Source organism: Macaca fascicularis, chromosome 6, assembly GCF_037993035.2.
Source record: "Macaca fascicularis isolate 582-1 chromosome 6, T2T-MFA8v1.1".
In the NCBI taxonomy this organism is placed as follows: domain Eukaryota; kingdom Metazoa; phylum Chordata; class Mammalia; order Primates; family Cercopithecidae; genus Macaca; species Macaca fascicularis.
Genome location: NC_088380.1, coordinates 128,614,507 through 128,640,904, shown reverse-complemented (window position 1 = coordinate 128,640,904; position 26,398 = coordinate 128,614,507). Strand labels below are relative to the sequence as shown.

At 36.4% G+C, this 26,398-nt stretch overlaps 1 protein-coding gene across 2 annotated transcripts in view; it reads right to left on the bottom strand.

Moving 5' to 3' along the window:
• Nucleotides 1–4,675: 4,675 nt before the first annotated feature.
• SRFBP1 (serum response factor binding protein 1) overlaps nt 4,676–26,398 on the bottom strand; it is a 61,489-nt gene continuing 39,766 nt past the window's right edge. For both annotated transcript variants that reach the window (XM_005557602.5, XM_005557604.5), the window contains exons 5-8: nt 12,719–12,800; nt 10,931–11,645; nt 9,391–9,428; nt 4,676–5,495 (exon numbers count right to left, since the gene is read on the bottom strand). In XM_005557602.5, coding sequence (XP_005557659.3) covers nt 5,311–5,495; nt 9,391–9,428; nt 10,931–11,645; nt 12,719–12,800 — 1,020 coding nt within the window. In that variant the 3' untranslated portion in view covers nt 4,676–5,310. The remainder of the gene's footprint in view (nt 5,496–9,390; nt 9,429–10,930; nt 11,646–12,718; nt 12,801–26,398) is intronic.

The following is a 26,398-nucleotide window of genomic DNA, read 5'->3' as shown; positions in this document are numbered from 1 at the left end:
AGGAACAGTGTTGCCGTTTCACATAAAGCAAAAAACAACAACAACAGCAGCAACAAAAAACTAGCAAGGATGGAGGAAAAAATCATTAAAATAAAATACTGTCAGAACCATATAAACTTCACTACATTTCAAATGAAGTACTACATATACTGAAGTGAGGAGGGAAACCAGTATTCACCCAGGGAACTTTATATTATTTTTTAAATTGAGATAAAATTAACACAATATTCACCCTTTTAAAGTGCAGTTCAGTGGATCTTGTATATTCACAAGGTTGTATAATCAGCGCTAATTCCAGAATACATTCATCTTTCTAAAAATAAATGTCAGACTCATTAGCATGCACTCACTATTCTTCCCTCTCCCAGCTCCTAGCAATCACTAATCTATTTTCAGTCTCTATGGATTTACTTATTTTGGACATTGCATATAAGTGGAACCATATTGTGTGTTTGGCTTCTTTGTTAGCGTGATATTCTTAAGGCTCATCCGTTCACGTTGTAGTCTGTATCAATACTTCATTCCTTTTTATGCCCGAATCACAGTCCACTCTATGTATAAACCACACTGTTTACTCATCATCAGATGATGGATGTTTGGGTTGTTTCTTTTTTTAGCTATTATGCCACTATTAACATTCACATTCAAGTTTTTATCTGAACATGTTTTCAATTCTCTTGGGCATGTATGGCTATGGAAAATTCTGGGTGACATGAGACTTTCATCATGCCTATGTTGGTACATCTGATAGTGTCCCACAGGTCTCTGAGAATCTGTTCATTCCTTTTTGGCTTTTCTTCATAATTTCTATCTCATTATTGATATTCTCTATTTGGCAAGATGTTGTTCTCAGACTTCCTTTTAGCTCTTTAGGCAGTTTACCTTGGCTCTTTGAACACATTTAAAATAGTGTCTTCAATGTCTTTTTTGAGTAAGTCTGAAGTCTGGGCTTCCTCAGGGAATTTCTATTGCTTTTTATCACCCCATCAATGCATGGACCGTTCTTGCTTGTTTTTTGTGCATGTCTCATAATTTTTTGTTGAAAATTGGACATTTTAAATAACATAATGTTACAACTCTATAAATCAGATTCCCTTCCCTCACCAGGTTTTGCTGTTGTTGCTGTATTTTGCCGTTTAGTGACCTTTCTGAACTATATATGTGTAAAGTCTATATTCTTTGTTGTGTATGAAATATCTGATTCACATGCTTAGTAGTGTGTTAATAATTGGACAGATTTCCTTCAATGCCTGAAATCAATACTTTTCTTTGTATTGGGGACTCTGTGTGTTGGGGCACACCTTTAATACTTAGCCACAGTTAACAGCTTCTCCTCAGTCTTCACCTACTTATGCAGTGCCTCAAGGTCAGCCACTGGTGGGAGTTTAGGGCCTTCTCAGCTTTCTTCTGAATACGTACACAGTTTTATGCATGTACATAATCTCCTTGATTTCAAAAAATAAGTCATAACTTATCAAAGTCCCTATCTTTTAGTTGTTTAACCTTTCTAACTATTTGTGTGTAAGGTCTATATTCTTTGTTGTGTATGGTCATTGAAATCTCTGATTCATTAAGCTTAGTAGTGTGGTTATTTTGGTTAAAAAGAGTAATAGAAAAAAAAAACAATAGAAATTCCCTGAGGAAGCCCAGACTTCAGACTTACTCAAAAAAAAAAAAAAAAAAAAAAAAAAAAAAAAGACATTAAAGATGCTATTTTAACTTACTTTTTGGTTAAGTTACTGTTTACCCCAACTGTTACTCACTGCCTAAGGTAGTCTTGATGTTTAAAAAAAATAAAATGCCTCTAATTGTTTTTGAAAAACAATCTCTGGGAAAAAGCTTCTCTCATTGGGCAAGCTGTAACTCAGATGAAACAAATATGGCATTGCAAGTTAAGTCTTCCAGTGAACCATCGATCAGGTCAAATAATGACAGTTCTTAGGGAATGTGTCTGAAGAAACTCTAACCCTGTTCTGAACTCCCTCCAGTGGCTGCCAGGCTGCTGGTTTGCACTATGATCATGGGCTGTTGGTTTTCACAGCTACCATGAATCTCGGAAGCAGAGATTAGAATAGGGCAAAGCTTCACAGTGATCTCTGTTCTCATCAAGATTTAGATTCAAGGTTCAAGATTTAGGTATTTTTTCTTTAGTAAATACTTCTTGGATTGCTGCAAGCCTTTGGTTAATTCTAGAGTTCTGAAAAGGTTGATTCTGATAGTTTGGAGAGTTTTCTTATTGCTTTCATAGAGAGAAAAAAATTTGGATGTTCTTATTCCACCATTTTAGCTGTTATTACCCCATGTCACTTTTAAAGAACTCTAAATAAATATTGAACCCTTTGGCTAGTAGGCTTCTGTTTTGCAGAGCTATGACTTAGCAATTCTGAAACTAACTTGTGTATGTATTTTAGGGTTGAACTTTCAAATATGTAAATATATGCTCGATAATGGTAATCAATTTTCTCACGATTATACAAAGAACTTACATGTTAAAAGGACACAGTAGACAGCTTGTGGAGGCTCCCATTGGCCAAATTAAGTAGAATTTGAGCATTAAAATTAAGAGGGACTTCAATTTTTGACCGTTATAGAATAACAGGGACTGGATTTGCCCTTCTATATTAAACAACTAGGAAACTGCACAAAGTACACCAAACAGTTTTCAGACAATGGAGAAGAGGTGGCAAAGGATAACTATACCTGACAGAAGAAAAACAAATGAGTTTGAGTGCTACAAGTATACCAGCTTACTGCATGAAGTTTCCAAACTACAGTGCAGAGAGAACCCCAAAAGAGCTAAGTGGCCTTACTGAAATTAGAGACAGACTTCAGAGTTCAGAAAAGTCAGTGTGGTTAGAATTTGTGAGGCCAAAATACTAGAGGAAGGAAATACACAGAAAGAGAAAAAGTGCTCCAAAGATCTGTAGAAGGGTTCTTTCAAGTCTTTAGTAGAAGATCAACCTGCGTGAGGTGTACAAAGAATATACTAAGGCCAGGAAAAAAACCAAACACTAGAAAGGAGTAAGTGGAACTAAGCCTTACACAAGCCCAGGTATAGTTTGTGTTCTGACCAGCCATTGCAGAAAGATTTCCTGATAGACACAGTATCAGGTAGAGTTCCTAAAATGGTAATGTCTCGTAGTGGAGTCAGATGAACCCTAAACTAGGGTTTGTCAACCTTAGCACTCTTAACATTTGGGGCTCTAAAATTCTTTGCGTGTGTGTGTGTGTATATATTATGGACAACTTAGCAGTATCCCAGGCCTATATTTGCTAGATGTAGCCCCCTCCCACTCCCCACCCTTGACTATTCAAAATATCTCCAGATGATGTAGACAAATATTCCCTGGGGGGAAAATCACTCCAAGTTGAGAACCAATACCCTAGACTAATGGCTCTTGTAGATCCATTCTAACAAAGCACAAACCTCGAAATGACCAATCTGATTCTAAGTAACTTCACTGCATCCCAGAACAAAGTCCAACAGAACTTATAACAAAATCTAATAGCTAACAGCTAACAAAACTCTTCCCTCTTAACTTTTTACTTGGACTCTAACTAACTCCTTCCAGTTGAGGTAAAAATTCATGGACAGACTTAGCAGTGTGGAGGATAGTGACCCCAACTTCACAGTCTGGCAAACTCTGGGTAGGTACAGAGACATTTTCCTTTTACTTTTTTGTCAGTCTGAAATTATGTCAAAATAAAATTTAAAAGAAAGAAGTACAAAAGCAATGTTTGCATTTGACACAGCAAAAATAATTTTCTCTGCATAATCTCTTGAATTCCATTATTCTATTTATCTAAGTTTTTTTTTTTTTTTTTGAGACAGTCTTACTCTGTCACCCAGGCTGGAGTGCAGTGGTGTGATCTCAGCTCACTGCAACGTTCACCTCTCCCAGGTTCAAGCAATTCTCATGCCTCAGCCTTCTGCGTAGTTGGAATTACAGGTGCTGGCCACCACGCCTGGATAATTTTTTTGTATTTTTAGTAGAGACAGTGTTTCACCATGTTGGCCAGGCTGGTCTTGAACTCCTTGCCTCTAGCGATCTACCTGCCTTCGCCCCCCAAAGTGCTGGGATTATAGGCATAAGTCACCACGCCCAGCTTAGTTATCTAAATTCTTAAGTTCTTGAAATAAGTAGAAACTCTTGAGAGTTTGTGAATACAGGTTAACCAGATGGCCTTCCCTGCCATTAAAGGAACTAATGTGCAGGAAACATGGATTAGCATTATTCAGTTTACCAAGAACTTCAAAATTTTTCCCAGCATAGCAAAAGTGAAACATTTGAAAGGATTTAAAAAATTCTGTTTTCCTTTTAAATAACAGTACTGTAATGTATAAAGCAGTCCTTTCCTCAGTGAGTCATCTTACAACTTCTTTGCTTAGCTATCAGTGGAAATGCTCTTTTAATCCAATCGCCTTCAGAATTTGTTCTTAAAAATTAGAATCTATGATTCCTCAAAAATTTTAAAATCAGAATATATAGTCAAAACTAGATAATATACATTCTTGATTTAATGGAAATATTTATATGCAGTGAAACATAAAACCAATTATTGGTTGTATTGCTACATTTAAACAATTTTCTTAAGTAACTAAAACATAATTAAGAATCCCAAAATTGTCCTAGACAACTATTTTAGAATCAAAAAGTACATGATCACAAGTACGTAAAACAATAATAAAATCAGTATTTATTTATCTGTACATCCATAAGTTACTATTTTAGTTTGCTAACAAGAATGATTTTTAACAAGGGTGATCTGGTTTAAATAGCTATGATTTCCTATGTTTCCATTATTATTTTAAATATACATTGACTTTTTAAGGAAACAACAGAGCTGAACCAGTGAAGCACATTACATGATAAGCACTAAAGAGAAAATATGAGATTACTAAAATCCCCAAATTACTTCATAAGGGAAACAGTCTGAGGGATATTAAAAATCAATTTAAGTACATATTGGATTTGTGAAAGGCTTACATAAACATAACTTGAATTTACTTAAAAAAAAAAAAAGAAATACAAAAACAAACATTCTATAATTCCCCCCAAGAGATTTATTCAAATACGAGTTTAAGTAATAGCTGCAGGGCCTGGGGTGAGAAAGCAGGGCATGGTAATGCATGCACCTGCAGTACCAGCCCTTTGGGAGGCAGATCACTTGAGCCCAGGAGTTCGAGGCTGCAGTGAGCTGTGATTGCACTATTGCACTCTAGCCTGGGCAACAGAGTGAGACCCTGTCTTAAAAAAAATATTATTATTATTTTTTTAAGATGAAAAAGTTCGCAGAAAGAGGCACTAATCAATCATCAAATGTAATTTTTTTCCCTTGAAACACAGCAATATTAGATTGCTGTTCTTTTCGCCTTCTGCTTGCTTCCCATGAAGGATGAAGAGACAGCTGCAATTGCTGTTTTGTATTTTCAAGTCTTCTTGGTAGCTTCTTATTAAACTGATTCTTGATCTGAGGCTCATTCTGTGGAAAATCTAGGAGGAGAAAGCAAAAATAATAGTAACTAACTATATACCTAAAGAGCATAAAGGAGAAGTAAATTTTATCTTTTTCAAACCAATATTAAAAAAAGAAATTTTGTTTTCTTAATGGAATATTTCACAATTTAAAACTGAAGTCCAACAGGGAATAGTTTGAAGTTGAAAATTTACATACGAGTAGTCAATTTTGACACACATGTTTTCTAACCCTTATAAGTAGATGTTTATTGAGTGCCTCTTAATTTATGCTGTGCTGTCTTATTTATAACAACATTAAGAAAAGAATCACCCTGTTGCACTAGCATAGAAGGCAAAAAAGAAGGACATCTTGTATTTTCAAAGGAACATCATTAGCTTATGATATCTGTGTACATGAAGCAGATGTAGCCAGAAAATTCACATCTTAGCTAAGACACTCCACTGGGACTGACAATACTGATAGTGCTTACCTATTTTTAAAGGGCTATAAATTGATTCCACTTCCGTCTGTTATTGAACCAAAAATGGTTATTACAAGGTAAATTACTAAGTCTACTGAAGAATATAAGACAAAGTTCTTTTTTAGTTGTAACGTTAGTTTCCAGGTATGAAGGTGGCAACTTGTATTCTAGTCCATATAGTATCTTATCACTTTATATGATTTTGAATCAAGTCTTATTTGAGGAAGATATACTAGCATGAAAAGACAAGAATCAATGCACATTTTAGGTGCTTACAGAACTTAGAAGACAGAATCAGAAAGAAAAGAGAGACAAGAAACTTAATATAGACTTACTAATCAGTCCTATGACTACGTAATTTCTCCACTGCAAGTTAGAAATCATTGTCAGAAGCCTTTTTTTTGTTTTTTTTTTTTTTAAAGATGGAGTCTTGCTGTGTTACCCAGGCTGGAGTGCAGTGGCGTGATCTTGGCTCACTGCAACCTCCGCTTCCCAGGTTCAAGCAATTCTCCTGCCTCAGCCTCCTGAGTAGCTGGGATTACAGGCGTGTGCCACTACGCCTGGCTAATTTTTGTATTTTTAGTAGAGACATATTGGTCAGGCTCATCTCAAACTCCTGACCTCAGACGATCCACCCGCCTCAGCCTCCTCAAGTGCTGGGATTACAGGCATGAGCCACTGCGCCCGGCCTGTCAGAAGTCTTTTAAAGACTTCTTTAAGAAAACAAATGTAATAATGTTATATAAACCAGTGCATAGTTTGGGATAATATTTACAAAACATTATCTAGACAGAAATCAAAACAACCTTATCTTATACAAATCACATGCGCTCTAGAAATCTGTTATAATATTCAAAGAGTGGCTGTAGTGATGAAAAGTTTAAAAAGAACCTGTTTCATAAAAACTGAGATTTGAATAAGGCAGTATTTCTAAATGAAAGTATTATTTTATATATTACATACAGTTGTATATGTAAATAAACTGGTAAATATTTTAAGCATACAAGCTAAGCACGAAAAACCCTTTATTTGGATATTCTCATTGTGAAAATGTAGGTATGTCTTATATTTACAGTTATCCTATGTTTGTGAATATATGGTATAAATGGGGCATACTGACATGTTTCTGCCAAATCCTGTATTATCTTCCTTTTAGGCATACAATCAGAATATTTTCCATTCCTGCTGCAGTTAGGTGAGGTCATATGGCTAATTGAGTGATGGCCAATAAAATGTGAGTAAAAGGCCTGGACCATAAAAACCTCACATTCCATCTTCCATTACTTCTCTATCGCTGATGAATGAAGAGAACTCCTAGGATCCACAGGCAGCAAGAGGCACAAGATAGAATAAAACTCCAAGGAGCAGACAGACTGATGGATGACAAACCACTGAGATTTAGTAGTTACTTGTTATAGCAGGTAGTCTACCATGAATAATACTAAAATCGGTACTCTGAAGTACCATTACAATAACATAAAAATTTGGTATTGGCTTAGCAGTTCAGTGGTGGGTAGCAAGGAAACAGATAACTGACAATGAGAAGTAAGAAACCTATGTGCCAAAGAAATAGATAAAACTGTTGTCCGTGATAACTTGGCAAGCAGGCCACAAGCCTAGGGAGTTTGCTGTACAAAGGTAACCAGTTGGAAAGAATAAAAAGATCAGTGTGTTACTGGCTGTCCTTGACAATGCACTACACAAAAGAGAACAGAGAGAACAGAAAGAATCTAGATATTTGGGAACTTAAGGTTTAGAAAAGCTTTTGACTCCCAAACAGTAACCTGCAAGTCTAAGAAAAGTTTTAAGCAATAAAAGGCCCACAGCAACTCAGCCCTAGAGCAGAGATAAGACTAAATGTATGGCTTTCCCATCCAAACCTGATAATTCTCAGTGCAGTAGATGCTGAATGAGAGTGGGAAGTGGGAAAAACAAAACAAAACACAAACAAACAAACATAAATAAGACAAGTTTGAGAACTAGCTCTGAGAAAGAATCTTCAGTACAGTAACTAGCCCACAGATGGACTGAAGGAAACACAGGTCAGAAATCCACTGAGTTTTTGAGGAAGTGTATACTGAAAGAAATCACAAGCCTGGGATGGAAAAAACCTCTGCGGAACTTTGTACAATCTTCATCACTTTATATTTGTACCAGTGACTTGGGGCAAACTCCAAAGAGATGTTAAATACCCACCTCAGATGTGGCCATGAAACAAAGACCCTTCCTAGACAGGGACCATGAAAAACAATGGATAAGGAAGTTCCTCTCAGAGCCTTCATAATCTTTGCTCAGCAGAATTTCAGGTAGTAGACCTGTTGTGTGGCTTCCATTTCTCCCTTAAGCAATTAAGAGTTTTTATTTTCATTACTTGGTCCCTGTTCTGCTACTCGATACGTGGTATATCATGGTATGAATTTCTTTTCAGTACAAAGGTCACCAAACTTTGAGGAATCTCATCCATGACATTTGATGGAAAGTACTGCATGACCAGTGATCCTGAACTTTGAGCTAGATGCAGTGACTGGATGTGACTTTGGGTTGGCTTCCTTGGGAAGGAGGTAAATGTGCTCTGTGTAGGAGGACAAACAAAATGGGCATCTGGTGAGAGAAAGTATGGTCACTGGCAGAAAAAGTTATGTGTTCACAAAATTCCACTTTCTCTTTTCCCCTAGATATATAGTACGACTGCATTTTTTAGCTCCTTTGTGGCTAGATGGGGTCATGTGACTGAATTCTGGCTAATGATATGTGAGCGAAACTGGTTTCTGCTACTTTCAGGCCTGGCTCACAAAAATCTGCAAAATTCTCCATGTACTTCATTCCCTTCTATTGGCAAATGGAGAATATTTGGAACCTGGAGGAGGAAAACGCCAAAAGATGGAAGAAGCCTGATCCTTGAATGACTATGTGGAACACAGCCTCTCTGCTAATTCATCACAGTGGACTGTGATGTGAATGAGAAATGAATTTTTGCTATGTTCAGTTAGTGAAAGTCTAGGATTGTGTGAAAAGTCACTCTCCCCAAATACATTAAACTTAGATTTGTTATGAATTAATCTGAAAATATTCTGATTATACTCTTGCCTAAGAAAGTAATATACTTGTTATTCAATATTTAATGGCATGGCATTAGTGTTTAGGATCACTAATAATTAAGATATAACTTACATAATTTACTTAAAAATGTGTTGATTTAATTTGAGATAAGTTAAATAGACATAATATTTCCTGATAAATTTTATCTATATTTTTCCCTCTGGCAGGACATAGAAAAAAAGAAAACCAACAACAAAAAATTATATTGATAATTATAAGATGCTCTGTTAATATTTCTGTGGGTACATAATTCATTCAGACTATACTAAGCAACAACAATTTTTCATTCTTTTACTTTGGTAAAACATAGCTTAACTGCATATGAAGGTTAGGCAAGTGTGAATACATACCTAGTGATCTTGTTTTTGGAGCCTGTTCTTTGTAATTTCTAAAAGAAGAAAAACACCATTATGACTTTTTGAAGATAAATCCTCTGATCTTAAGAAAATAACATAACAAAATTGATGATAAAACTAATTCAAAAGGCTACTATACTCCTTAGTCACACCAGCAAACAATAGATAATTATGAAAGTCCCAGGTTGTGTATCAAATAAAGGTTTGTTAGAATCCAATGTTACTACAGACATGTGAGGACCTACTTCCCTCACCACCTTTAAAGAGAATTTTGTTTGTAATGGAAAATGTCTTGTCTTGGTTACCTTGCCTTTACTCTTGGGGATTATCTAGATAAAGAATTTCTAAAGTCTTCTCACAGAAAGAATGACTCTCATACATCAAAAATTAAGATTTACATTTTGGCGGGACACAGTTGCTCACAAGCTCAGGAGTTCTATACTAGCCTGGCCAATATGGTGAAACCCATCTCTACTTAAAAAAAAAAATTAGTCAAGTGTGGCACCATGTTCCTACAATCCCAGCTACTCGGGAGGCTGAGGCAGGAGAATCACTTGAACCTGGGAGGTAGAGGTTACAGTTAGCCAAGATTACTCCACTGCACTCCAGCCTGGGTGACAGAGTAAGACTCTGTCTCAAAAAAAAAAAAAAAAAAAAAAGAAAAAAGATTTATATTTTGTAGTAAAGGGATAGTGGTATGCCATTTTCAAATGAGAAAAAAATGTAGCCTTTTGAGGCAAGTTTGGAAAACAGAAGTAAATATTTTAATTATTTCAACACTCCACGTGTTTTTATGTCTTTGCAATACATACTGTGACATTTTTGAAAAATTTTTACATCACATTTTTCTATTTCATTAAAAACTATCCCTGACTTGTAAATATATGCAAAAACAGTTTATAGCTGTTACTGAAGAAATCAGCTAAACATAACCTTTACTCTAAAATGTGAAGATATCCTTTATCAAATTGGAATTACAAATAAGGGTAAACTTACTGATTTATAACAGAACAACTATGAAAAGTGGTGAGCAACAGAGATGGAGATAGCAACATCACCACATAAAAAGCAGTCTGGAGAAACTCAGTTTAAGGGCAAGCAGCCTTACATACTGAAACGGTACTAGACAGTAAAATGACTGATGTTTACAATAATGGTCCTGGGTCATCAAGAAAATACACCATATTCTTTTCAGAAAGTTCTGTTTAAAAAGACATGTGAAACATTTTCAAAAGTTTTTCATCAAAAACGATTTCAAAGTTTCAAAGATTTGATAAATGAAGGTATAAAATTTAAATCAGCTGGCATATTATTTGGCTATAACATCTCATTTTCTGATGAAACTGGACAAATGTGGCATTGCCATATGTTATCTGTACCTAATATCCCACTATAACCTTGGAGAGGGCCATGTCTAAAAACAGGATGGGTTGTACAAACTAGAATTATAGTCTCTTCATATAGGGACACATAGATATTTCTAGCTTTTTAAAAAAGAACTAATGATTATTTCAGAACAGAAAAAGAATCTTACCTTCTAGAGCCTTTAGATCCAGATAAAGAGTAGAAAAACACTGATTCTAACTTTCTGGTTTCTGTACTTGGCTTGGTTTTGTCATTTCTTGTATCCCCATGAGTTTCACCTGTATCTTCTTTAAGAAACACTTTTTCGAGTGGTTTTTGTTCCTTAACTGAAGAATGACAACTACTTTCCTTCTTTCTTGTTTGTCTGACTTTCCCAATGAAGAAGTCGTCACCACTATCACTATCTTCAGACATGGAAGACTGCTTGTAAAACCTTTCTTCTGTGCTATCATCAAAATACTCCTTTTCCTCTTCACATACTTCTTCTCCGCCATCACTGTTACTAGAGAGTGAGCTATCAGATCCTTTGTTTTTTTTAGTTTGACTTAGTGTTTTCAGCTTTGGGTCAGCAGGTGTCTTGTGGGACTCAAGGGAAACTACAGAATCCTTTTCTGAAGGCTTTGATGGAGAATTTGGAATAGTCACTGCTTTAGGTCCATGTTCCATCTTGGCTACTTTTTCCTTTGAATTGTGTGTTGGTTTCTTCGCCAGTATTTTGGTTTCTTTGACTTTTTGCTCACTGATAATAGTTCCTTCATGCTGTAAATTACTTCCATTATCATTTGAATACAAAGTATTCTTAGAATGATTGTCCTCTGAAGCATTCTTTGATGACTCAACTTCAGCAACATTTTGTCTTGCTTCTTTAAAGGCTTGGACAGCAGCTGCAAGAGAAATAGTGCATGACTCATTTTAGCACTGAAACACATAAAACATGACTGTTTTAGAACAATATTTAAAAAAATTATTTGAAAAGATTTAACAGGGCAGTTGGAATTGATATTAAATACATATAATGGGTCTGAATTCACAAAGAAATCTTTTGACTTCTTAAAAACCAAACATATGATATGCTCAGATGTATTCATTTTAAATCGTGAAAATGAAAAGAAAATCTTTTCTTCATGTGTTGGAGTTATGAAGAACAGTAAAAACATCACATTATACAAATAAAAGGAAATGGCAACTTTAATTTATATAATAATGCATTGAGTATTATAAATTGTGCTTTCAGACATAAAAATCAGTATCATGTGACAAAAACATTTCATTTTATAAATATATTTTATAGGCCGGGCGCGGTGGCTCAAGCCTGTAATCCCAGCACTTTGGGAGGCCGAGGCGGGTGGATCACGAGGTCAGGAGATCGAGACTATCCTGGCTAACATGGTGAAACCCCGTCTCTACTAAAAATACAAAAAAAACTAGCCGGGCGTGGTGGCGGGCGCCTGTAGTCTCAGCTACTTGGGAGGCTGAGGCGGGAGAATGGCGTGAACCCGGGAGGCGGAGCTTGCAGTGAGCTGAGATCACGCCACTGCACTCCAGCCTGGGAGACACAGCGAGACTCCGTCTCAAAAAAAAAAAAAAAAAAAAAAAAAATATATATATATTTTATAATAAATATATAAAAAATTATGTTCCTAAGTGGGAAAACCAAAAGTAATGAGTTATGTAAATATTTTTAAAAAACTATTCAACTTTATCTTGTATATATTATATATAGAAAGATATATATTACATATCATATGTTCATATATTAGAATTTATTAAACAATACAGATTTGGTTTTTCTTCAGAGATCACACTTTCTGTATTTTCAGACACCTTCCACATTGGTAAATATTTGAAAGAAACTTACATTTATAACAGAACCTCAAGAGTTAAAATAAGTGAATCACCATTATCCAAAGTCTACAAAGGCATTAAGTACATGGCTTAAAAGTCATTTAATTCATACCTTTTAGCACATCTATCTTTTTCTTCAGAAGAGGATGTACTGCTAGTCTGGCAATTGCTCTTTCAGTTGCAGTAGAATCTGGCTGCAAATTTAAAAATATAATAAATGTATGGAAATAAAATAAAAATGACACCATTGAAAGTGAATAAAATAAAATCTATCATAGTCTTTAAAATTAGAGTTGAGAATAGAACTAGTTAATAGTCTCCTTAGATAAGTTATCTGTATAATTGAGCCATGCTAAAGACAAAGATCATCCTGACAAAAATATTACTGCCTTTGAATAATTAAAATTATCACTTACTCATTAATAAATATTCTTTGGATACTTAATGTTCCCAGAATTGTGATAAGCACCATGTGTAACATTAAAAAAAAAAAACATAGTTTTTACTATCAAAGAGCTTAAATGATCTAATTAAGATGACTAAATATCAAAGAATCAAATAACATATTAGTGCTAAACTGGGTGAGACTACTGTAATACTTGAAGTCCCATTTAACAGAGACCCAGAAATTATCTAATGCTCCATATTTCTATTTTAAATGTCTACTATCACTGACACGTTCTCAGGGCCTAGAACAATAACTTGATCATAGAAAACACGTTATAAATATTTGATGATGACTGAATGGGGACATTATATACAATATTAATATATTTATACATTTGGAAAAATCACAATGCCGGCTAATGACTTGAGATGCCATATGAAGGCTGACAAATCTAAATTTCGACCTCCAGCTCCAACTGAGCTCTAAGCTGATACATCAAACCACCTAACTTGACATCTATTTCACATTGTCAAAACGGAATTCTGTTTTTTCCTCGCTAATCTGCTTCTCCTGTAGCTTTTCCATCTGATTGTATGTAATTTCCATTTTTCTGGTTGCTCAGGCCTAAAACTGTAAGGATTCTTTCCCAATATTTCTCTTTCCCTCAAAACTCACAAGACACTCTGTGGTTCCAAATGTAAAATATATCCAAAACCAGTCGCTTCTCATCATTTCTATTCTTACTACCTTTGACTAAATCACCAACACCTCTCACCTGGACCGACATAATTAAACTTATACCTGGGCACGCTCCTTTGCAATCTGCTCTCTAAACAGTCAGTTTTCCACATAGCAGCCATGGCGGATTTTAAAAATGTAATCAAATCATGCTATTTCCATATCTGTTCTTCTTTAAGCTTTATTGCCTTCTGATGCTTAGGCCATACCATTGCAATCTCTTCTCTACCTGGAATACTCTACTCCCAAATATATACACGGGTGATCATCTCACTGTATTCAGGTCTCTGCTTAAATGTCATCTCAACTAGCACAACACTTCCCATCACTATTTACTTCACATCACTTACCACTGCATGGCAGTGTAGATGTTTTCATATCTATGAGGCAGAGACTTTGTTTGCCTCATTGCTAAAGATTCAATGCCTAGAATAGTGAGTGGTAGGCACCCAATATATATTAATAAAGCTAGTGAATAAATTTCACTAGTGTGTGAAAGTAAAACAACCAGTTTCAAATGTCTTTATCCTAAATTTACCCTTCATTGTGAATAGTCAAATATAAGGTGTTTCCAACCCAGAATTATAAATGTACGAATACCGAAATAAAAACAAGATGATGGCAGTATGCAAGCTATTCTGTTTGGAGGATTCATCTGAGTAATGTCACTCAAAGAATATTTAAATTACACCTGGTGCAAATCCTGTGCCAGGACCACCTGCTATTTAATTATCTTGTGTACTAGGTTGAATAGTGTCCCCTCAAAATTCACATCCACCAGGAAACTCAGAATGTGAGCTTATTTGGAAACAAAGTCTTTGCAGATTAAATTATGATGGAATCACAGTGGCTCAGGGTGGTCCTAAGCCCAGTATGTCTGGTTTCCTTATAAGGAGAAGAATATTTAGATATAGGGGCACAGAGAGACACAGTAAAGACTACGTGAACACTAAGGCAAAGATTGGAGTTATCCTGGCATCAGCCACCAGTAGCTGAAAGAAGCAGGAAGGTTTCCCCTCTGGAGCTTTCAGACAAAGTGAGGCCTCACTGACACCTTAATTTCAAGCTTTCACCCTCATCAACTGTGAGAAAATAAATTTACCTTTTTTTGTTGTTGTTGTTGAGAGGGAGTCTCACTCTGTTGCCCAGGCTGGAGTTGCAGTAGCATGATCTCGGCACACTGCAACCTCCGCCTCCCAGGTTCAAGCTATTCTCCTGTCTCTTTATATCCCAACTCCCAAGTAGCTGGGATTACAGGCACCCACCAACACGCTCGGCTAATTTTTGTATTTTTAGTAGAGATGGGGTTTCACCACGTTGGCCAGGCTGGTGTTGGACTCCTGACCTTGTGATCCGCCCGCCTCAGCCTCCCAAAGTGCTGGGATTACAGGCGTGAGCCACCGCATCTGGCCAATTTACGTAGTTTTAAACCACTCAATTTGTGATACTTTCTTATGGCAGCCTTAGGAAACTGATACACCTCTATTCCGACTATTAGACACAGCTTCTGTTCAACCTTTTCCAAGAAATGTCGTCTACTTATGGACCATTCATTTAAGTACAGCACAAAGTGAACCCGTTTCTTCAACCTGCTTTTGATTTTCCTGATACAGGAAAGACAGACAGAAGAGAATTTAGGAAGGAAGCCTATTGCTAGTATCTTGAGTCACTTAGTGACAACCTGGGCTGCTGAAGGCATAGGTCAAACATGCTTGCTTGAGCATTAAAAGCTAGAATATAGAAACCCCAATGGAAAACATGATTTTCAGGCTAAGAAGACTGAAAACAATATATGAAAATAGTCACATCAGTATATTGGGACCTAGAAGATTTCAGATAGTAAAACAAGTCACCAAATAATAAACTAAAAAGGAAAGATGTACAAGATCACAATGGTTTCAGACTTTAATTCTTGAACTCAAACTATAGAGCAGCTAATGCTTCTAAAATTATGAAGGAAAAGAATTTCCAACCTAGGGAAGAAGAAAAATACTTCCACACATGCAAAGTTATTTCAAAAAAATTTATATCCCGTGTACACTTCTGCCCAAGAAGCTACTGGCTCCCCTAAAACGAGGAAGGATACAAGTAATAAGAATGGCATAGGAGACAAGAAACAGAAGATCAGGCAAAAGGAATTTTCCAGTATGATGGTGACAAGAGACTTAGGTTAGGGATACTTGGTGTGTTGAATATCTGGAGAGGACATGTCAATAGCAGATGGAGAGACTGGTGTTACACTAGAGATAAGACAGAAAACTAACAAAATAAACCTATCACAAATGGTAGAAAACAGAAATATTATGCAGAAAAAGAAAAGTAATAATAACTCAGTACATGACTCACAGTAACAATAACATAATCACTAAATGTTCATCTAATCTGATTCAAGTATATAAGGAGGATGGAGGGGATAAGGAGGGATATCAGGAGATAAGTATATGAGGAGGATGGAGGGGATATATGACTTAGAGCCTGAGGGAGAAAAGAGATCTAAATCCTTACCTACCACAACATAAAGTTAACAGCTAGTGCTTAAAATGAAAAAGCTAATACAGTACATAAACATGTTGCTGTAGGGGTAAACTCTGTATGAACTAACTGCAATTGAAGCAGGAAAGGAATAACAGAGTACTGCCATTTTTATAAAAAAATTCTTGTAGAAGTATTCGATTTTCAAAACCAGGAATTGGCAAACTGGCCCATGGGGGCTGTTCCAGCCTGCCGCTGGAACTTCTTTTATTTAATAAAGTTTTATGGGAACAAAGTCAATCACATTCATATGTATACTGCCTATGTCTACACTAATGACACAATGGCAAAGCAAAGTAGTTGTGACAGAAGCTGTGTGTCTTACAAAGGCATTCATTTCAGGTTCTTTATAGAAAAAGTATGATGCCTGCTCTAAATTACAGGCAAATACAATCCTTGGTGGGGCAGAACTAAAAAATCAGGAAGAAAGAAAAAATTGTGTAGTATACTGCTGTTTCCAAATCCCTGCTTTGACAACTTACTGAAATCTTTGCAGAACTGGGTATTTCTTTCCAGAGTTAGTTATACCTTCCCATCTTAGTTATAACAAGTTTTAGAAGAGCAGTGGTAACACTTGCATATCTAGTGTTGACTCTGGGGGTAAATGCTATTTTGCTAAGAATCATTTTATCATTAATTTTATTTAGCAAAGCTGTTTCTCTGCCCTGGAAGATATCCCAGGCTAACTCTGATTTAGTAATCTGATTTCAGGGAATTTCATTTTTTTCTGAAAGACTCTAGAAAAAGATTTACAATTCTATAATTATGTACAAATCTCATCAATGAAGATTTTTTTAGATTTTTTTTTTTCTAATGTCTTCTTCTATAACTGTGTTTTTATGTTGCAATCTTTGTGGAGCACTTATTTGTGGAAGAATATCAAGTTAATAAAAAATGAGACTGATTCGAAAAAGGCCACAGTGTTGCATAATCCCAGGATAGTCACTCACATTGTAGTTGTCAAATTGCAGCTCTGCAGCCACATATAACAGCAGTGAGCCAAAGGAGAACATAAAAGTCTGGGTCTACAGGGTATGTAGGGATATAAAATGAGTAGTTATGTAGAATTATGTATACTACAGCTTTACGTTCTGTAATTATATGCAATTTGTGTTTTTGAAGAATAATAGTTAATGCTATCAGCTGATAAAATGTTATAAATATATAAATATTGCTATAAAACTCTAGGATATGTTGTTTTATTTTAATTGACAATAATTTTCTGTACTTATGGGGTACAAAGTGATATTGACACATGTATACATTGTAGAATGATCACATCAGAGTAATCAGCATATCTATCACTTTAAACATTTATCATTTCTTTGTGATGAGAACATTTAAAATCCTCTCTTTGGGCTATTTTGAAATATATTCTTAAGTGTAGTCACCTTGCTGTGCGACAGAGCACCAAAATTTGGTTCTTCTTTCTAACTGTAACCTTCTATCTGTTGACCAATTCTCCCTTTTCCAGTTTGTACTACTCCTGCCCCCAGCCTCTGGTAACGACCATTCTACTCTCTATTTCCACGAGTTTGACGTTTTTAGATTCCACATACAAGTGAGCTCTACCAAATTTCACTTCCATTAGCAATATATTAAAGTATGTTTTTCTATGTGGTTTTCCCATGCAGAATGTTAGCAGACTTTTTGTTTTCTGTAATCTAAAAACTCTGTAATGTAAACTAAAAACAGTAAGTCATTATAACATTATTTTTTATTCATTATGTTAGTAGACCACTAGTATGTACTTTTCTACAAACATCTGTTCATAAATCTTGCTTTGTTCTTTTTCTGCTGGTTTGTTCATCATAAGTAATCTTCATAGATTTAGAAAATTAGCTGTGTCCTTTCACACGTATTTGCAATGTTAGTATTTTTTAAAATCTTTTTTTTTGGACAATTTTCTGGGTGAGAAATTTAAAATTTTCATGAGTCAAACTTTCATGACTTCTGAGTTTTAGATTATGAAAATAACCTCTACACCAAATATATTTTTCTATTAATAAGGACTTTGTTGATAAGGGTAGTTATTTTTAAGGAAAATATAAAACATATTCTGATGCTTTATGCTTCGGCTAATATTTGATGAGAATGTGGCTTATTCATGAAAAGGATGACATGTGGGCATTTGATTTCCTATAATCGCACCATACCAGAGAATACACTTTTTGCCTCTGGGAAAGTTCTGAATAACCATAAATACAAAATCCAGTTTATACTATGTGGAAGTATCCATGTCCTCAACAATGGCTAAGAGAAACATCGCTTCACGGGTAGAAATACCATTCTGTTTAAGAACAATGGGTTGAAAATAAACGGTTTCTCAAGTTCTTGTTTATTTTATTGAGAATTTTTTAACAAAAATGTCTGTGAAGTATGTGCTGTACCTACTCTGTACCATAATCTTATGGTGTATATACAGTTCAAAATGTACTCAGTGCTTCTAATTTTTATAAATGAAATTTTGATAAAGTTGCCTATCCAATACCATGGCCAAACATCTTAGAGAATGAACTACTTGTTATATTGAAATAGGTAAAATGTTAGAGTTAATAATACTTAACAAAACATATTTAAAAATTACAATACAGACATAGTGAGTGCATGACACAGTGAAGTTTTGAGGCAAAAAAAATCTAAACACTGGGAAGATGAGCTTTGTCATTTTTATCAGATGCCATAACAACTCTGAAGAGGGACTAAAATGCAACATCAGGACGTTTGATCTGGAAGAGCTCTTTATTACAGAAATGAGAAGCAACAAGAGTCAGAGGTGGTAAGTAACCTAAGGTCACAAAGCTAGGGAGAAGGTAACACTAGTTGAAATGCAGAAACTCCTAGAAACCTCTAACTTTTGCTAAACAAGAATCTTTGCAGAGTGTGAGTTCACAACTTATAATGAGGATATTAACAATCACTCCCTAGAAGTGTATCTGAATTGTCAGTCTCAAAGAAAAAGGCACAAGTTATGCTCAAGTACTAATTAGAATACTGTTATTATAACACTATAAGAAATCATAATAATTAGAATTGAGGCTTTCACTGAATTAAAAATTATTTAATCAAGGCATTCCTAAACATCAGAGTGTATTGTAGGAGAGACATATATCTCCTTCGTATATATCTGGTCCTTCAATATTCCTTATATTTAGTTGCCAGCTATTTTTAACTAATTTGTATTTCATCTTGATGACATGTAATTTGCAAATGTCAGTTGCTTGCAATTATGGGAGTAGAAAAAATATTCTGGCCGGGCGCGGTGGCTCAAGCCTGTAATCCCAGCACTTTGGGAGGCCGAGACGGGCGGATCACGAGATCAGGAGATCGAGACCATCCTGGCTAATACGGTGAAACCCCGTCTCTACTAAAAAATACAAAAAAAAAAAAAAAACTAGCCGGGCGAGGTGGCGGGCGCCTGTAGTCCCAGCTACTCGGGAGGCTGAGGCAGGAGAATGGCCGGAACCCGGGAGGCGGAGCTTGCAGTGAGCTGAGATCCGGCCACTGCACTCCAGCCTGGGTGACAGAGGAGACTCCGTCTCAAAAAAAAAAAAAAAAAAAGAAAAAAAAGTGCAAATGAAAATCTTAATAACATACACATTAGTTATATGTTTTATAAATACTAAACTTAGTTTTCCATTCTTAAAAGACTAATAAAATTACACATGTACTTAAAAATACTGGTTTTAAAGAAAGTCTTTGACATACCAATTTAGTAAATTATGGCAATTATTTAAGTATTTTTATTCTTCCTAAGAGAAAGTCAAATTTAATATTTTTAGCTTTACATTTTAAATCTTTAATTTTATTCTTAAGAATTTTATTCTTAGAAAATCCCACATTTAACTTTTAAAATTCAAATTTCAACAAGATCTAAAGGAGAAATGGACCAAAGATTTTATCAATCAATGAGACTAACCTTCTAGGCTTGATTTCAAGATTACCTACCCAATTAGGAACAAGCTAGAACTCAAAATCTGTTTTCGGAATTCAGTCTAGTATTCTCAACAAATTTTCTTTTCAACTCTGAGATAACTTTCACGTTTCATGACCCAACTCCAAATGTTTTTTACACTATAAATTGCGTAAAGCTCCCTTCATGTGTTTTTGAAAAGAAATGAAATATAAGCATTAAAACAAAAAGTTGATGAAACAGATGGGCTCAGGTTTATTACTTTGGCAGGGTTTTGGGTCTCTGTTGCACTGAGATAATATATGCATCTTGCTTATTGCACTGGGATAATATTTGCATTTCTTGCTTATTGCACTGGGTTAAGTGCAGAAACTCACAAGAATGAGTAGAACAGACTCTTTCCCTCCTCATTTCTCTCTTGCCCATCTTCCTTCCTCACTTAACTTCTTCCCTCTTTGTATTTACTAAACGCTTACTATTATGTGAAGACACTATCTTTCACATGAGGACACAGAGATCGTCTTTTGAAGCTCACAATGTTGCTCTAATTTAAAAGGCTAAGACAAATGCACAAACAACTAATACAAGGCAGAATGTGATAGGCTTCATAGATGAGATAGAAAATGGAGATTTATAAAGGGAATAGAAATACACTGATGTATCTTAAATAAATTTATTTTGAAACTTAAAAGGCTACTAAGTAATCTCAATGAAAAAACAGTTTTTACACCTGCATGAAAAAGTCTTCCCAATATCAGGAGGTATGAAGGAAACCACAGCTTTCCTTATTTAAAACTGATGTAATGTTTGCCATGGAAAATTCTTCGGAAACTGTGGTTTTCAGAAACATACCTCCAGTTTCTTCCATTTCAAATACATTAAATAAAAAAGGGAAAACACCTTACCTTTTAATGGAAATTTTTTATTTGGGTATATGGGTATTTATTATAAACAGAAAAGTATTTGGATGTATCTCAGAATGTAAACAACCCCAAAATGAAAAAGATCTCTTCTGTGAAATACTACCTAAAACAAACTGACTATAAATAAACTGGTGGAGGTAGAATGCTAGTAGCAGTACTCTGAATATCAGATGGACTTAATTTCAATTATAGATTTTTATCTGATGATATAAACCCACATATTAATATTTGTATTTATCAAAAACATTTAGAAAAATAATAGCAAACAGTCCATTTGGCTGGATCACGAGTAATGTGGCTAACTAAACATGGATATTTAGGTGGTGATGAAAAAAATACTCTCCAATATTCTGTCTACTGTGTGTTCCTGCGTTTGAAGACATTTAATAAAAACACTGAAAACTGGTCATATATAAATAGATTTTTCGTGAAAATTAAATAAAGTTTTATGGGAATTTGATACACACATATACATACACACAAAATGTTATATGTGAACATTACTGTGAGGGAATGAACATAAGCGTAAGTGATAAAGCCAGTCATGGCCGGGCGCGGTGGCTCAAGCCTGTAATCCCAGCACTTCGGGAGGCCGAGACGGGCGGATCACGAGGTCAGGAAATCGAGACCATCCTGGCTAATATGGTGAAACCCCGTCTCTACTAAAAAAAAAAAATACAAAAAACTAGCCGGGCGAGGTGGCGGGCGCCTGTAGTCCCAGCTACTCGGGAGGCTGAGGCAGGAGAATGGCGTAAAACCTGGGAGGCGGAGCTTGCAGTGAGCTGAGATCCGGCCACTGCACTCCAGCCTGGGCGACAAAGCGAGACTCCGTCTCAAAAAAAAAAAAAAAAAAAAAAAAAAAAGCCAGTCATTTAATCATTCAAGCTAATCATTCATTAATCAACTGGAGGAAGTAATAGCTTTGTAGTAGGGGTATCTGCAGCTATTATTTCTTTTCTGCATGAAAAGGGAGAGGATATAATCACTGTTCTACTTCTCCTAAGCCACTGGGTCTGCTTTTTAAGTGATAGTGATGTTTATCTTCAGTTAAAACTTACATTAAATACCAATTACACTCTTCCTTGGTTCCTATTTCCAGGAGTGGATCAATTTCTAAAGGTATTTAGTCCCAGAGCACCATACGTATATGTCCTATAGTCAACTAAGGAAGAACAAACACATAAAAATAGGACAAAACAACAAGAACAAAAAGGAAAACTATGCAGAACTCCATGTAATTATAACAAATTCTAGGCAAGCAGAGGCCAAAAATGAACCTCTCTGTAACTTGCCCTTTTAACACTGGAAAGCCATAGGGAGTTAATAATATGACAGAAGGAAATGAATGCTTGAGAAAATTAAAAGTGTAGAAATGAAAAAAATAAAACGAATTTTCAGTAGTGATGTGACACAACTGAATCAAACAGTGCTTATACTTACCACTATTTTATGGGTCTTTGGATCTTACAGTTTGGTACTGGTGGCAGAGTTACTGGGAAGGGAAGGTTAAAGGGGAGGATGGAGTTGAGTGCCAGAAAAGAAGCATAGAACAACTGAACAGACCAGGATGGGATGTTCCACTATGGCACTAGTTTCTAAAAGAAAAATGGAAAAGATTCAGGACATATAGAAAGCAAAAATTCCAAAGACAAACCTGGCCCAGAATATTTTCCCTTGAGAGATTATGGGAATTATCCTTGCCATTATCGCAGAACATGAACCACTTTCCTCAACTCGACTTGCTCGCAAGAATAGTAGATAGGCAAGAAATCGGTAAGGTAATCCTTTCAGGACCATGCTCATCTACATACTATAAAAAGATGCACATACACAGGACAGTCATTTTAACCATTTCTGGCCACCCTACTCAGAAAACTTACCAAGAACTATGCATGAATCTATCCTTCCACCCATCTGAAGAATGGAATACTTCCTGTGAGTTTTAAAATATCACATCTTCATCTGTTTATTTTCCACCTCTCAGTTTCAAAAAGAACTTAAAAGATCATAGATATAAAATATAGTAAGAAAATGCCAAATAAAAGTAGGCAGAAAACATGAAAAGGGGGAAAGAGAAAATATTATTATAATGGAAGAGACTAATTAAAATGAGGAAACTGTATACATCAAAAGACACTATTAACAAAGTAAAAGGAAGCCAAATAATAAAGGCAGCTATTTCCAACCTGACAAAGAGTTCACTCCAAAATATCTGAAGAACTCGTATAAATCATTAAGAAAACAAACCAATTAAATATTTAAAAAAAGATAAAACCAGGCACTATACAAAAGTGGATATGCATATGACCAAACAAAATGATGACATGTCAATGGAAAAATGCAAATTAAATTTAGGTATTATACATGCACTAGGATATCTAAAATGAAAAAGACTAGCAATACAATCTTAACTAGAACTCTCATATACTGAAGGTGGGAGTATACATTAGTACATTTACTTTGGAAAACCAGCGTATCTCCTAAATTGAACATACGTGTGATACTGTTATAGAATAAAGAAATATATATTTGGTGTTTATCTTGGTTCCTGGCCAGAGCTCCCAAAACTCATGTCATTTCATAAGCAATAAGAAAATAAAGGTGAAAGGAGCATATTTTGTTATAATATTTTATTTTTGGTCCTAGTTTCTGAAATATGCCATGTTCCATAACCAAGTAACTCCACTTTCAGGTATATTCCCCAAAAGAAATGTGTAACAATGTTCATAGGGATGGATGTCAGTAAGATGGCAGAACAGGACTTTCTAGGGCTCATACCTACACAGAAACATCAATTTGAATGACTATCTACACAAAAAAATACCTTTATAAGAGCTAACGAAAACAGATGAGAGATTACAGCACCTAGGTATAGCACAGAAATAAGAAAAAAAGAAAAACAACAACAACAACAAAAAGACATTGGAAACAGTAGGAAGAACAGTTTTACACTACTCAAATCACCCCTTCCCCAACCCCAGGCAGCAAACCATGGTGAGAAATACTTTCCATGTGGTGATGGGAGGGAGAGGTGAGCACTATACTTTGCCTGGGAACCCAAAACACAACCTACTCCAGTAAAACCAGCACCAGGAAGGCCGTCACCGGCCCAGACTCCACGCTGGTAACCAACGACTGAGACTCCAGGCTCACCCCAGTGCTAGGTTGAATGCCGCAGTCCCAGGCTCTAGGCCTACACAGCAAATTGTGTCTCTCGGTTGTCCCAAGACAGGCCAATATCAGTGGCCCCAGGTTCAGAACTGCCCTCAGCAGAGGATGATCCCCACAGTCCCAGGCTTTGGGCCAGCCCTAGGTTTCAGGGCAGCCCAGTATCAGGCTAGCACTTGTGGTCTCAGCATTTAGGTCACCCTCTGTCAGACCTGTCAGATCCCAGGCTCCAGGCTGGTACATTCAGACAAAGCCTCCACGCCTGCCTTGGCACCAGGCAGGATCCTACAAACCCCAGGGTCCAGGTCTGCCTCAGTCACTTCAGGATATATACTGACCTCAGTACCGAGGTGGTTCTTGTAACTCCAGGCTTCAAGCCCACCCAAGCACCAGGCCAGGCCCTGTGACTGAGGATACAGACCTATGCAGCACTAAGTCTGCCCCTGTGGCCCCAGGTTTCAGACCTGCCCCATGACCAGGTTGGCACCCTTGGACACAAACACCAGGCAGGCACGTGCAGACAGAGGCTCCAGACCTGCCCAGTGCCAGGCTGAGTCCCAAGGCCCCACTCTCCAGGTTGGCCTCTGATGCCCCATTCTCCAGCAGACCCAGGGTCCAGGTCTGTCCCAGAAGACTCCCACTGGACCAGCCAACACAGACCCAGGGTGCAGGACCACTCCTGTCTACACAGGTCCCAGGCCTGCCCCGAGGATGTAGGATACAGGCCAGCTTTTGTCGACCTAGACTCTAAACCAGCACTTGCACATTAGCTTCTAAGGCTGGCACCAACAGACAGAGGATCCAGGCTGGTCCCCATGGCCCCAGGATCCAGACCAGTCCCAGTGATTCCAGGCACCACGCCAGCACCAGCAATATTAAGTTTAGACTAGCCCTGTGGACCTATGCTCCATGCTGGCCTTGATACCCAGCCAGCCCCCATGGTTCCAGGCTCCAGAGGATCCAGAGTCCAGGCCTACTCCAGTAGACCCAGGGTCCAGGTCCACCTCAGCATTCACAGTTCCAGGCTGAATGCCAAGGACTGAGGCCCCAAGACCACCCGTGTAGACTATGTCTTCAGCCCAGCCCTTATTGATCCAGTCTTCAGGCCCTATCACATGAACCCAGATGCCAGGCCAGCCCACATGGTGACCTGGTCACCAGGCCGGCTTGCCCAAGGATCCAGCAGCAAACCTGCCCTCAAATCACACCAGACACCCTGCCCAAAATCTCTGGATGTGCTGACTGGAGAAGGGTTCTCCCAGACAAAGCGAGTATGCAAATACTAGAATAAGTCCCTACTTCTGTAAATAGGCAAAAATCAACATAAGGCAACAAGAGACAGAAAAAACCTAAGAGATACAACACTACAAAAATAACAGAATAATATCCTAGTAGCTGACCCCAAATAAATGAAGATCTAGAACAGAATGACAAAGAATTCAAATAATTATTTTCAGAAAGCTTACAGAACTTCAAAATATATACAGAAACAAATAAGTAATATAAAGAAAACAATAAAATACCAAAATGAGAAAATTAACAGAATGACTAAAATTACTATTTGAAAAATTTAAATTCTGGAGGTGAAAAATACACTGAAATAAAAATTTAATGGAGAACATCAACAGCAGAACTGATCAAACAGAAGAATCTGTGAACCTGAAGATAGGTTATGTGAAAATATATAGTCAGAGGAGAAATTAGAAAAAAAGAATGAAAATGAATGAATTAAATTTATGAGATTTATGGAACAGCATCAAAAGAACAAATGTTTGAATTACAGGAGTTTGTGAAGGGGAAGAGAAAAACAAAGGGGTAGAATGCTTACATAAAGAAATAACATCAGAAAAAATTTCAAATGTGAGGAAAGACATAAATATCTAGGTACAGGACGGTCAAAGGTCTCCAATCAGATTCAATCCAAAGAAGACTACACTCAGGCACATAATCAAATGGTCAAAAATCAAGGACAAAGAGAGCATCTTGAAAGTAGCAAGAGAAAAGAAGCAAATAACATGTAAGAGAGTTGAAATAAGACTAGCAGCAAATTTCTCAGTAAAGGCCTACCTGATAAGCCAGGAGAGAGTGGGATGATTTATTCAAAGTGTTGATGGAAAAACAAACAAACAA